This window comes from Pristis pectinata, chromosome 10, assembly GCF_009764475.1.
Source record: "Pristis pectinata isolate sPriPec2 chromosome 10, sPriPec2.1.pri, whole genome shotgun sequence".
Taxonomy (NCBI): Eukaryota; Metazoa; Chordata; class Chondrichthyes; order Rhinopristiformes; family Pristidae; genus Pristis; species Pristis pectinata.
In genome coordinates, this window is record NC_067414.1 from 32,529,808 (window position 1) to 32,544,722 (window position 14,915).

The window sequence follows — 14,915 nt, forward strand, 5'->3', positions numbered from 1 at the left end:
TCTTTAAAGGTGTATCATCCCCAATACAATACATACAATGCTGGAGGAACTCAGCAGGTTAAGCAGCATCTATGTAGGGAGATAAACAGTTGATGTTTTGGGTTGAAACCCTTCATCAGGACATCTTTGATAGTTAGGACTTGTTTAGCTTTTGCATTTATAAATGCAAAAGCTAAACAGCTTGTTGACTTAAGCATGAGAAAGTTAATTAAGCTGAACAAGAAACTTACATTTATAAAGCAAAATACCAACAATCCTGGGAGTCTGAAATAAAAACAGAAGAATTCTACAAATAGCCAGCCAGTTGGAGCTAATATTTTAGATTGATGAACTAGTTCTGAAAAAACTATCATTCTAAAACATCAACTGCTTATTTCCTCATGTTGTCTGACTTGCTGAGTGTTTCTACTACCTTCTAAGTGCTATATAAAACATCTTTCATGGGCTCAAGTAAATGATATTGAATGAAGTATTTCTGAAGCATAGGCACTGCTGTACTATAGGAAACGGCAGCTAATTTGTGCACAAGGCCTCTCAATCACTGAGATAATGACCAGAAAAAAAAATACTGCAGACAATGCAAATCTAAAATTAGTGTTGAGAATACTTGGTATCTACGGAGAGATTCTTGACCTTTCATCGGTTCTGTAATGTTAACTTTCTCTATAAAGAACCATCTGCTCCATTTTAATGATGTGAGTTCAGTGATAAATATTGCCCAGGAATCTATAGAAAACTCTTATACTTTCAATTGAATAGCTCAAAATGAGAATTTTCTACAGAGTAGGATCTGCCACATGCTCAGAAGCAGGTAGACATGGGTCCATAATATCACACCTGAACAAGCATTGTTTTAATTTTATTTTACTCTTCTAATGGAAGCCTTTCACTTTACACCCTTGATAAACTTCAACTCATCTGAATCTCTGCTGCCTGTGCTATAACACAGTTCACCCCTCACCCATTGTTCTCAAAATATGAAGTGGGAGCTGCGGTGGACCATACAGTACATTGAACTTGCCATGCCAGTCAATAAGGCCACAGCCAATCAAACCTTCATGTTCAACCTTATTTTCCTATTCTATTTCCCTATCCTTAATTCCAAAAGTTTTGTCTTGATTATACTTACTGACTCATGATCCACAGATTTACAAACCTGAGGGGGAAAAAAAAATTCTCAATCTCAAAGGTCTTGAGGCTGTGATATGCTCCCTGGTTCTTTAGCCTTTCAGATAAGATCTTTATTAGTCATGTACATCAAAACACAGTGAAATGCATCTTTTGCGTGGAGTGTTCTGGGGGCAGCCTGCAAGTGTTGTCATGCTTCTGGTGCCAACATAGCATGCCCATGACTTCCTAACCTGTGTGTCTTTTGGAATGTGGGAGGAAACCAGAGCACCTGGATGAAACCCATGCAGACATGGAGAATGTACAAACTCCTTACAGTGGCTGGAATGGAACCTGGGTTGCTGGCACTGTAAAGCATTATGGTGACCGCTACACTACTGTGCCTGCCCTTCACCAGGAGAAGTGTCTTCACTGCATCTACCCTCTCATTCCCTCATTCTTCCACGAAAACACCTCTATCTGAACCCCAGACGGTACAGGCCCATTCTTCTAAACCTTTCCTAAGAGGACACTGTCATCCCAGGAATCAATTCAGTGAACCTTTGCTGTATCACATCCAAAATAAGTATAACATTCCTTACATACAAATTTCCTCACAGTACCCCAGGCATAGTCCCACTAAGGCACTGCACTCTTGTATTCCATTCCCTTTACAGGATGACATTCTACTTGCCTCTTTAATTACTTGTTGGGTCTGCAAGCCAAATTCTCACTGAACACCAACACTTCTGGATCTCCCTCATTAAACTTCATTTGCTTTCTTTGCTCAGTTATTTAACCTGTCAGCATCCTTTTGTAAACATTTTGTCTTCCTTAGAATTTATTTTGCCATTTTTATTTATAAACCTGGATATATTACACACCTTCCTTTCATCCATGCCATTAATATAAAACTGAGGCCCCAGGCTTGATCATTGAGGCTTCACAGAATGACTCAGGATTCGTAGATTGTTTGGGTAAAGAAATACAGAGATTCCCAACCCTGGGAGAAGAAATTCCTCGATCGTATGAGTCTTTGTGCATTGGGAAGTGTTTTAATCCAAAATAATAGCTAAGATTTCATTGATGATGAACATCACCATCACCTTCAGTACTCCATTGTTGGCTTTGGTTGTCTATGATAGAAAATCAAGATCTCAAATCCTGTATAAAACCCATGGTTTAGTGGGCAATAATGATCACTGCTGTCCTGTATGCTTTTAGGTCATGAATTACCTATATCAGGGACTTCAAGGCACTGTAGAGAAACCACAATGCTGTCTCTGCAAAATCCTCCAAACGTACTGGCAGGATAAGCAAACCAATGTCATTCTGCACTCCTAGGTCAGCATTGAGGCCCTAATTACATTCAGATGACTTCAATGACACAGACTGTGTTCTTTGTCAGGTATCCAAGGCAGACACTTTAGTCCAAGATCTGCCACTACAATAGGTTATCAGGCGGAGAGTGGAAACAATTCAAGGATGTTCTCAAACCATTCATGAAAAAGTGTAACTTCTTCAACTCATGAAAATCCCTGGCCCATAGTCACTGTAAATAGAAAAGGAGCACTCAAGATAGCATTGAAAGTCCATCTGACAGGAGTATGTAAAAATGCAGCATAAAATAAGAGAGAGACACACACCATCCAGCAAACTACCCATCTGCCCATTCCATTAAGGACCTCCTACCCTACCTGTGGTAGAGTTTGTAGGTTTCACAATCCCCTTGTTAGCCAAAGGGGAACCTACAGATTCTGCCAAAGATGGGGTGGAAGCAAGTCATCCTCCACCTTGTAAGTCAACCAAAGAAGAAAGGAGGAATATTCATAACAGAAACACAAAAAATTCTGCAGATGCTGGAACCTGGAGCAATACACAAAAAGTGCTGGAGGAACTCAGCAGGCCAGGCAGCATCTATGGAGGGAAACAAACAGTCGACGACTCGGGCTGAGACCCTTCATCAGGACTGGAAAGGAAGAGGGCAGAATCCAGAATAAGGGGGGAGGAGTACATGCAGGCAGGGGATAGGTGAGTTCAGATGATAGGCAAGTCCAGGGGAAGGGGGAGAAGATGTAATAAGCTCAGAGGTGATGAATAGAAGCGGCATTGGGCTGAAGAAGAAGGAATCCGATAGGAGAGGGCAGTGGACCATGGAATAAAGGATGGAGGAGATGGGCAGGTCATCAAGGTGAGGGAAGGTAGCCACAGGAATAAGGGAAGACAAGGGGGTGGGGGTACTGGAAGTTAGAGAAATTGATGCTGAGGCCATCAGGTTGGAGACTCCCAAGGCGGAATACGAGGTGTTGTTCCTCCAACTTGAGTCTGGCCTTGATGTGGCAATAGAGGAGGCCATGGATAGACGTGTCAGTATGGGAGTGTCATAACAGATAAAGATAAGAACTGGCAGCAAAGGTTACAGTACAAAAATTGATATACTTCATACAAAAAAAGTGACAGGAAGATAAAGTACCTACAAAAGTGAAAAAGTAATGAACCTATAACATAATGTACTGATGATCAGCAACAAAAGGTATGAGAAAAACCTATGAAGGTATATGAGCAAAGTCAGGGCAGCTGGTTAAGAAAGAGTTTTGACCGAATGCACGTAGCCTAAGTAATAAAGTGAGTTCAAAATGCAATTACAGGTAAATAAAGGCAATGGTGTGATAACTATTTCATAGTGGGCATGATTAGGAAATAAATGTCTCAGGCTATAAGATTTTTCTAAAGACAGAAGAACTGGGAATAGAGGAGAAACAGCAATATTGATGAAAGAATTATAGAAACTGATAAAAGCAATTCCAGGGAAAGTGTGTAGAAGCATTAAAGGAGCCAAACCTCTGGCAGGAGTTTCGACCTGAACTTCTTTTAGTAATGATGTGGTCATGGGATGTGTAGCTGTAGAAAACGGTGGTTAACGCATGAGATTTTAACTTTCACATGGATGGAGGAAACAAAGAATATTAGCTTAAATTTTTTTGTTACACAATTTTTTTGCATGGCAGGAGGGAATTTGATCTAAAATATGATTTCTAAACCTGTCTGAGCCATTTATGCACAAAGCACGGAGTTTCAAAAGCTGGCTTTAAACAGTTGAAATGTGGGCATTGCTGGCACTGCCACTAGTGATTGCCTTCAATGGAGACGCCAGCAGCGAGACAACCACACTGGTGGGTCAGGAGTCTGAAATAAGTCAGACCAGAAAGGACAGCATTTTTTCCTTCCTTGAGGTCATTAGTGAATTCAGATGGATTTTTACAACAATCCAGTGGTTTTGTGATGTTGAGATGCGTTCAATTCTGGCCAATGTCCGTAAGGAGTTTGTACGTTCTCCCTGTGTCTGCGTGGGTTTCCTCCCACATTCCAAAGATGTACGAGTTAAGAAGTTGTGGGCATGCTATGTTGGCGCCGGAAACGTGGCGACACTTGTGGGCTGCCCCCAGAACACTCTACGCAAAAGATATATTTCACTGTGTTTCGATGTACATGTGACTAATAAAGATCTTATTTAATCCCAGATTTATTTAATGATGAATTTAAATTCCCCAACTCATGTTTCCAGATCAATATAAAAGCAAATAAATGCTGGAAGCCCTCAGAGTCTGATCAAGATCTCTGACCTGAAACATTAACTCTGTTTCTCTTTTTCAGATACTGCCTGACCTGCTGAATGTTTCTGGCATTTTCTGTTTTTACTTCAGATTTCTGGAATGTATTTTTCTAAACAGTTTCATTCTCTAAATCTATAGTTCAGAACTCTGGCTGCTAATCCAGTAATTTTAACACTACATTACTGAACCCTTCTCTCTTCTGCCCAGCCCCCAACCCCCACCCAATCCTACAATATCCCCCAGACTCTAATCCTCCATAGGCATCCCTCCACCCTCTGGCATTCCTTCCATTGCTATCCCTCTAGCAATCTGCGGCCTAACATCTTCCACTAGCTCTGCAATGACAAAACTAGTGAAGGGAAAATTCCTGTAAGGGTTTTCATTTGCAGGGCCCATTCTATTGCATAGGGTTCATCATGCTGATAAAATATTGCTCTGGGGCAAGGGAGTGCGGGGGTCGTGGGCACACACACACACACTGAAGCTGGCACCCCAAGTGGTGTCAGTTTAATGTGCTTTTATTGGAAGCTGAATAACTACTAGGCCAACAGATCTTTAAAGTGTATTAAGGCAGTGTTCTGGAAGACTGGTCTGTAATTTGCAGGCAATAAATGGTATTAGCCACTTAACACACACCTGTACACCTAATATATACAAGTAAAACATCTTGCAAGGATTTACTACTTTAAAGGTGCTCTATGAATGCAAGTTGTTGTTGGTTTGTCAAGTCAAGTTCACAAATAAGGTGAGGTACAGGTACAATGAAAAGCTTGTAGCAGCATCACAGACAGGGAGGTACAGAAAACAGGCTATAAATTATCCATAAATTATACATAAAATTATACCACACTATGAAAAAAATCTCTGCAAATGCAAAAACAAAACCCCAACCTCAGCACTTCTTCAAATCTAATGAACAGAAGAAAATATGTAAAGATTTTACACAGCCAATAACTAGTGATGTCCCCAAAGTCACCAGATGCAAGGAAGAGAATCCAATTAATGTTCACAGGACACTGAAATAATGCTGACCAACTGAAGCAGGTTGGCACAGGGTAATGAAAATCAACAAACTGCAGGATGCTGGAAATCTGGACTGAAAAGGGAAGATGTGGGGAATGCTATCTGACCCGCTCCGCATTTCCCACATCTTCCATTTATATTTCCATTTCCAGTCTCTGCAGTTTATTCATTTCCAACCTATTGGGTAAATCGCTCTACACCTTCCCCGTGACTATTGTGTCCAAGCACCAGTATAATACAGAACAATTAGAAGCAAATGGCATTATTCCATTCTAGTTGCCGTCGGGTAGCAACAGCGACAACAGAACTTTTTTTTTGTTACAACCAAACGTATTTACCGAACCGAGAATCTGACTTATTCCGTGAGTGAAGTCCAAAACAAACATAATAATAAGGGCAGGGGGGGGGGGGGGGGGGGGGGGGGGGGTAACTGACATTTCAGTCTTACCTGTTTCAGCCAGAAGAATGAGTAAGGTCACGGGGAAAAGCCCTGTTCGGAACATGTTAATCTGTGTGCGCGAATGCACTGGGCATCTGCTGAATGTTACCGTATTCAGTGGCAGCGGCTGCTACCGCCACGCACCTAGCCCGAGCGAGCACACCCCCGCTGAGAGAGAGAGAGAGAGAGAGCGAGAGAGAGAGAGAGAGAGAGAGAGCGTGGGTTGTTCAGCAGATGGAGAAAATGAAACTCAGCAGTGCCTTACGCTGAGGAGCGAGGTGTAACCACAGTGCATCCACGTACACTCCCACTGCTTGCACCTCAGGGAACAGACGTACCTTCCTGATCTGGAAACAAGTGCCTACTGAGTGTAGTGTCTAGGGAATGTGGACTTTGGTGAGTTAGGGACTTGTAGCTTTACTTTTAAAGACTAAATTAGTAAAAAAAAATAAAATGGTCAATACAGAGTAATTGATGCTTTGCAGCTACTTTCTATACACTTGAGGGTTGCCCCGAGAAGACTCAACGCAAAAAATGCATTTCACGGTGTGTTTCTATGTACATGTGATTAATAATCTTGGCTCATCTCACCCAGACCTGCTTCGGTCGTAGTCATATTATCCTACCCTTCTTGAATGACAAGTTCGACGGTGCTGGGAGATAAGAACCGTTGACGCAGGAAATCTGAAACGAAAATAGAAAATGTTGGAAAAGCTCAGTTAGGCAGCATTGTTGGAAAGCGAAACAGTAAACAGTTCGAGTCTGCGACCTGTAGAACCGGGATGGAGAGAGGTGCACATAGGTTTTCAGTAGGATTGAAGGTGGGGGAAGGGATATGTAGAACAAAGGGAATGTCTATGATAGGATGAGTCAAAATGGTTTAAGGGGGGCATTTATCAGTTTGTACTCATCCCATCACAGGAGAATTCCTTTGTTTTACACATAATTTCCCCCCTTTGTTCTGCTATAACATAACAATAATTTGGATGAGGGGCTGAATGTAATTTATCAATATTTGCTGATGGTCTAAAAGTGGGTGGCAGTGTCAATTGTAAGGACAATGTGAAGAGGGTGTGGGGGATACTGACAGGTGAAGTGCATGGGTTGTGAATATGTTGGATAGAATATGATGTGTGAAAATGCAAGGTTATCCACCATGGTAGAAAAACAATAAAGAAGAGTATTTAATAAATGGAGAGAAATTGAAAAGTGTTTGGTGTTCAGAAGGATCTGGGAGAAGAGATGCAAATCACTGCAGGTACAGTATGTGATTAGGAAGACAAATAATATGTTGGCTTCAGTTGCAAGAGGATTTGAGTACAAGGGTAAAGAAGTCTTGGTGGAATGTAGGCCCTTGTGAGATGGCACTTGGAGTTTTGTGTATGAGTCTTGTCTCTCTAGCTAAAGAAGGATGGAGACACAAAATATACTTGCGTTGCAGGGAGTGCAGCAAAGTTCACCAGATTGGTTCCAACATGGGGGATAGGATGGTTGAAGTGAGGTAGGGGATCTGCCCTATGAGGATGTTTAAGCTGACTGGGCCTATATTGTCTATAGTTTAGAAGAATGAGAAATTATTTTATTGTTTCAACAACATTCAAGCAAGGCACTCCAGGGTAGATGCAGGGATAATGTTTCCCTCTTCTAGGGTGTCTACAGGAGGAGTTGAAGTCTCAAAAAAGTGAGTGGTCTTTCAAAAAGGAAGTGAGTACCTGGAGGAAAGTTACTCCTGGTAATCCATTACCCAAGGGCCATGGAGACTCAGTCTTGAGTAAAGTCAAGATAGAGAGCGAGAGGTTGTTGAATCATAAGAAAATGAGGGGATTTGGGGTAAGTTCTGCAAAGTGGCGCTGAAGTAGCTGATCAGCCTGGATCTTATTGAATGGCAAAACAGGTACAAACAGTTGAAAGGCCAACACTCCTTCTATTTCTTTTATTCTTATTACAGTCATCCATATGGAAAGTGTTCATAGCTAGTTACACAAGACATGGGCAGCTTTTGGAAGCATCACACGTTATATGACACACAAAGGGTGGTTTCATTAGTGTGGGATTTCTCCTCCTGAAAAGATCACATTGGGACTCTGCACTGCATCACTTGACAAAAAGAACAACATTCTTGAAATAAACTATTACTGAGAGTATGCACTAGGCCCTCAGGCCAGGGTGAATCAGTGGTTGGACTATAACTAGTAAGGCGTCAGTACTAATAGTTTTGTGATTATGTGTGAGTGATGGAGTGAGGATTATGATGGGCATTTAACCCACCTCCACTGATTGCATTTTCCTGCCAGTTTATTTCAATAATTTCTGTGTCTAACCACCACACGCTTCATTGGTGGGACAGTCAGCAAAGAGCCAAAACTATGAATGGATAAAGCACAAGGGATCTGAGCTGTGTTGGCAAAGTAGATTCAAAATTGGCATGGTAATAGGAGGCAAAGTGTGATGGATGGATGTTTTTCAAACTGAAAGTCTGTAAAATATGGTATACCACAGGAATCAGTGCTGGGACCTTGGTTGTTTGTAATATGTTTAAATGACTTGCATGAGGATATAGGTGGTATGATGAGTTTGCAGAAAATTGTTTGAGTCATAGATAGTGAAGAATGTTATCTCAGAATACAGCTGGAAAGTTGGACAGAGTGGTGGCAGGTGGAATTTAACCTAGACAAGTGTAAATGGAAGGGAGACCTTAGGAGCATTGATATACAAAGAGACCTTGGGGTGTAAGTCCATAGCTCCCTGAAAGTGTGGACATAGGTGGATAGGATGGTGAAAAATGATTTAGTATCCATGCCTTCACAGGCCAAGGCATTAAGTATAAAAGTTGGGACATCATGTTGCAGTTGTGCAAAACATTGGTGAGGTCACACAAACTAACTATTGTGTACAGTTCTGGTTGCCATGCTACAGGAAGGATATGGTAACAATAGAAAGAGACTCACAAGGATGTTGCTTGGGATGGAGGGCTGTAGTTATAAGGAGAGATTGGATAGGCTGGGTTTATTCTCACTGGAACATGGGAGGCTGAGGGGTAACTTTATAGAGCTTCATAAAATAATGAGGGGCATAGATTGGATAGATAGAATCTTTTTCCCAGGGCATGGGAGCCTAGAACTAGAGGCAATGGGTTTAAGGTGAGAGAGGAGAAATTTAAAGGAGATCTGAGAGGTAAGTTGTATAACAAGGCATATCTAAATATGTTGATAACAGCTGGGTAGTGATCAGCAATTCTGCAAAAAGGCAGCCAGAGGAGCAACAACATTACATTTAGCTCTGGACAAAAAAAAGGTATGTGTGCCTATAATCCTTGGACAAATGATGTCAATGCCCAGGTAGAAGCATGACCAGTTAACATTAAAGAATTGCATTTTCTGCATTCTTCTTTGACTTTAGTTTGCACCCAGCATACACTGGCCTAGAAATTCTATCAAACTGCGTAACTTGCCTGAGGGGATGGTGGAGACAGACACTCGCACAATGTTTAAAAAGTATGTAGAAGAGCACTTAAATTGTCAAGTCATAGAAGGCTGTGAACCAAGTGTTGGTACATAGGGTAACTATTGATAGATACTTGATCCACATGGACAGGGTGGGCTGAAGGGCCTGTTTCTGTGCTGTATGGCTCTCTGATTCTAACGTTTATATTTATTACATGAAAGAATTTAACCGGAAAACTGATAGAGGACTTAATGCATTGATCTTGTTGAGTGATTTTCCTTTTGGGTTCTCTCACCTATGATACATGAACACACATAAGTGCTGGATGTAGGCAGTGATCTCCTTATGTGTAGTGTCTGGATGGTGGTTTTGAGGTGGCACTGACCACTTACATGGAGCTCACTCTTGAGGTTGGACTTCATCAGGCATTTTAAATGACTCCTGATCTTGGGAAATCAGTCTGGGTTATGCAAGAGACCAGTGGAAATCCAACTTGTCAGAACTCCAACTATGAATGGAGAATCCTAATATTTATTAGAAATGGCAGAACACTGATCAGATTTTGATGAGACATGGGAGATCAAAGGAAGCAAAGACACCCATAGAGCACTGTAAATGATCTTTGGATCTCCCAAAGCACTTTACAGGCAATAAACTATTTATCTGAAATACAGGTCATTGTTGTGGTGTGGCATACGTTGCTAAAACATTATAACAAAAGATTACCAGGAGGACTGAAGAAATGCCTCAAGAATATTCAGAAAGCTTCCATGAAAAAAAATGTTTCAAGCCTCACCAACTTGTGGCAATCCCTGGACAATGACTGATCAAAATAAGGAAGATGCATTGGGAAGGCACTGAGTATCCTGAGTCTCCCTGCTGGGAGCATGTGGAAGCCCAGCAAAAACAAAGTAACAAGTGTACCATCTCCCATACATCCCCATTGACTCTAGGGGATCCCTGGTCCATGACTGCTCAAAGTGGAGAAGGTGCATTCGGCACAACCTCGAGTTGAGTAAGCAATGAAAGTAGAGCACCATCTCACAAACTACCTACCCACCTGACCCATCAGTCATCTCCTGCCCCATCAGTGACAGAGTCTTTGTGTACCATGTTGGCCTCATCAATTACTTCAGTACCCATGGAACTAGAGTCGAAGTAAGTCATGTTCAACCTCAAGGATTGCCTATGAAGAAGAAGCAGAAGCAGAATGAAGGAAGTTTCCCCAGACAGCAGAGTGATAATGCCCCGCAAATATAATTTCACTGATGTTTAATGAGTGATGAACAGGTTGTCAGAAATTATGTTCAGTTTTCTTCTAAATAGAACCATGAGATCATTCACAGTCAGGTGATAGAGTCTTGTAGTCATAAAGCAATCATGATTAGGGATTTTTCTTTAATTTTCAAATTCTCATTCAAATTTGATACCTGTGATGGTAAGTTTACATTTGAAAACAGATTGTCGACGTCCTCTAGTAAGAAGATGAGGTAGTTGCAGATTAATAATTATACTATTACATGGAAATTGATCTTGTGTTTCACTGTACCATAAGCAGGTGTGTTCAATAAAATAATGTTTTCCAGATAAAAGGTCCACGTACTGGTGTTGCTTCTCATTGGGGTAAAAGTCCATGATAACAATATTGGTGTGTGAGAGCTGACTGCATAACAGGCTGCATTGTCTGACTGCTGTAAATATCATGATTGCTGACACTCACCAAACTCTCAGGTCAGAAGGTGGCCATACCGGTGGAATTGCTCACCAACTGCTGAGCTGGCAATTTTCTGACTATTCACCCATTGGTTTCTCAAGTCTGGGAGAGAGGAATCTCTTGCCCCTTGCATCAGTGAGGAACCGCTGCTGGCAATGATACAGGCTCTGAACTATTAAGTAGCAAGAGGCCTCGGACTGAGTGAGACCTGGGAAGGAATGAGGTCTGGCTCATTCTACATTCAATGGGGTGAGGTGGGGTAGTGTGGGTGGGAAACTAGACCTAATGCAAAATATGCATTGAACCAAAGATCAGAAAAAATGTTCTGCAATGTGTCATGATTGCTCAAAATACTTCCATATATTTGAGGTAAGGTTTCCTGATGTAATCAGGGAATATAGGAAGCTAGGTAGGAAGCTGAAAAGCAGGACCTCAGGGGTAGTAATCTCTGGATTGCTGTCTGTGCCATGTGCCACTGAGGGTAAGAATAGGATGATTTGGCAGATGAATGCGTGGCTGAGGAGTTAGTGCAGGGGACAGGGTTTCAGATTTGTTGATCATTGGGATCTCTTCTGGGGAAGGTACAACCTGTACAAAAGGGACGCGTTACACCTGAACTGGAGGGGGACTAATATTCTTACGGGCAGGTTTGCTAGAACTGTTGGGGAGGGTTTAAACTAGTTTGGCAGTGGGATGGGAACCAGAGTAATAGGTCAGATGTTGGTGCATTTAGTGTACAAGTAGATGCATTGTGCAGAAAAACTGTGAGGAAGGATAGGCAGTTGAAAGGGCAAAGTTGCAATCAGTTGGATGGACTGAAGTGTGTCTACTTTAACGTGAGAAGTATCAGAAACAAGGGTGATGAACTTAGAGCATGGTTAAGTTCATCACCCTTATTCCTGACGTGGTGGCCATTACAGAGACTTGGCTGTCACAAGGGTAGGAATGGCTGCTGGATATTCCGGGGTTTAGATGTTTCAAAAGGTACAAGGACAGAGGTAAAAGAGGTGGGGGTGTGGCTTTGCTGATCAGGGACAGTATCACAGCTGTAGAAAGGGAGGACAACCTGGAGGGATCATCTATTGAGTCAGTGTGGATGGAAATCAGAAACAGGAAGGGAGCGATCACTCTATTGGGAGTATTCTACAGACCCCCCAATAGCAGCAGAGACACTGATAAGCAGATCAGGAGGCAGATTTTGGAGAGGTGCAAAGATAACAGGGTTGTTGTCATAGGTGATTTCAACTTCTCTAATATTGATTGGCACCTCCTTAGCGTAAAGGGATAGGTGGGGCAGAGCTTGTTAGGTGTGTCCAGGAAGGATAGGAAGATGACTAGAGTGAGGGTAGGACCAATCAGGGATAAAAGAGGAAACATGCCTGGAGTCAGAAGAGGTAGGGGAGGTCCTTAATGAATACTTTGCTTCAGTATTCACCAGTGAGAGAGACTTTGACATTTGTGAGGATGGCTGATACACTGGGGCGTTAACTTGAGGAAAGAGGATGTGCTGGAACTTTTGAAAAACATTAGGATAGATAAGTCACTGGGGCTGGACGGGATATATTCAAGGTTATAACGGGAAGTGAGGGAAGAGATTGCTGCACCTTTGGCGATGATCTTTGCATCCTCATTGGCCACAGGAGTAGTGCCAGATGATTGGAGGGTGGCAAATTTTGTTCCTTTGTTTAAGAAAGGGAGTAAGGTTAGCCCTGGGAATTACAGGCTAGTGCGTCTTACTTCAGTGGTGGGCAAATTACTGGAGAAGATTCTTAGAAACAGCATTTATGTGCATTTGGAGAAGCATAGGCTGATTAGGGACAGTCAGCATGGCTTTGTGAGGGCAGGTCATGCCTCACGAGGTTGATTGAATTCTTTGAGGATGTCACAAAGCACATTGATGAAGGTAGAGCAGTGAATGTGGTGTACATGGATTTTTGTGAGGCGTTTGATAAGGTTTCTCATGGAAGGCTCATTCAGAAAGTCAAGAGGCATGGGATCCAGGGAAACTTGGCTGTGTGGATTCAGAATTGGCTCGGCCATAGAAGACAGAGGGTGGTGTGTTACGGACTCGGTGAAAGTCCCTTTAAGATAGAGTGTGTGTGCGTGTGTGTCGGTGTGCGGCGTGCTTACGTCAATAGAAGATAAAGGATGTAATGACGTTGTCGAAGAGGTCAGAAGAAGGGAGAGAGAGAGAGAGAAGGGAGAGAGACACCAGCCTGCTAGTGTTCTCTGTCGATGGATGAGAAACAATAACTGCGTCTGCTACTGAAATCCATGTATGGAAATTGGAAGTAATCCAGTGGAGTTCACTTTGTTGCTGACCTGTAGAAGGAAACAGGTATTTGTGTGGACGACCACGATTCGGATGCTTTTCGGGGTGAGGAAGTCACTACCGAGTAAACACTGAAGTGTCGTTTGGGTTCCATCGTGGAACATTTGGACTTCGTAATTACTCTCACTATGTTCTCTACATCTACGTCTTATCTTCAGACAACAGTGGTTGTTGAAGAAGCCTTTGCTCATGTTTCACCTTATGGCTTGCTGAACTGAACTTTAAGAACCATTCCTGGACTTGGAGTTTGGGACTTTGCCACACACACACAAAGAGTTTAGTTTTTGGGGTTAATGTTCAAAGTTTAACATTTTTGAATTCTAACATACTAACATTTTTACTTCTATTTTTCGTATTATTATAAGTAGTGATTAATAAAATAGTTTTTAACACTGAATCATGACTCAGTGTGTTTCTTTTGTTGCTGGTTCGTGACAGGTGGTAGATGGAGCGTATTCTGCCTGGAGGTCGGTGACCAGTGGTGTTCTGCAGGGATCTGTTCTGGGGCCCCTGCTTTTTGTGATTTTTATAAATAATTTGGATAAGGATGTGGAAGGGTGGTTTAGTAAGCTTGCTGATGACACAAAGGTTGGTGGTGTTGTGGATAGTGTAGAAGGTTGCTGTAGATTACAACAGGACATTGATAGGATGCAGACCTGGACTGAGAAATGGCAGATGGAGTTCAACCCGGAGAAGTGTGAAGTGATACACTTTGGCAGATTGAATTTGAAGACAGAATATAAGGTTAATGACAGGACTCTTAGCAGTGTGAAGGAACAGTGAAATCTTGGGATCCACGTCCATCAATCCCTCAAGTTTGATTGTATAAGGGGGATGTCAGAGGTAGGTTTTTCACATAGAGAGTGGTGGGTGCATGGAACGCCCTGCTGGAAGAGGTTGTGGGGGCAGATACATTCAGGACATTTAAGAGACTCTTAGATAACCACCTGAATGATAGAGAAATGAAGGGCTGTATGGGAGGGAAGGGTTAGATAGATCTTAGAGCAGGATAAAATGTTGGCACAACATTGTGGGCCAAAGGGCCTGTACTTGCTGTAATGTTCTATGTTCTATTATTAAAAGTGAGAAACGGAATAGTTCTCCCTTCTGTTATTATTCTCTTTGGCTAGACTTGTATTGAAATATTTTCTCACTAGCAATCTGGCAAAATGCATTTTTACTGCAACGAGGGCTGGACAGGTCACATTCAGGCTTTGGTCTTTATAAAACAAATAGCTGTGA

At 42.1% G+C, this 14,915-nt stretch overlaps 1 protein-coding gene across 1 annotated transcript in view; it reads right to left on the reverse strand.

The window, feature by feature from the left end:
* LOC127575108 (interleukin-20 receptor subunit alpha-like) overlaps positions 1–6,336 on the reverse strand; it is a 32,786-nt gene extending 26,450 nt beyond the window's left edge. The window contains exon 1 of the mRNA XM_052024768.1: positions 6,193–6,336. Within this exon, the coding sequence (XP_051880728.1) occupies positions 6,193–6,247 (55 nt within the window). The 5' untranslated portion in view covers positions 6,248–6,336. The remainder of the gene's footprint in view (positions 1–6,192) is intronic.
* Between the last annotated feature and the right edge of the window lie 8,579 nt (positions 6,337–14,915).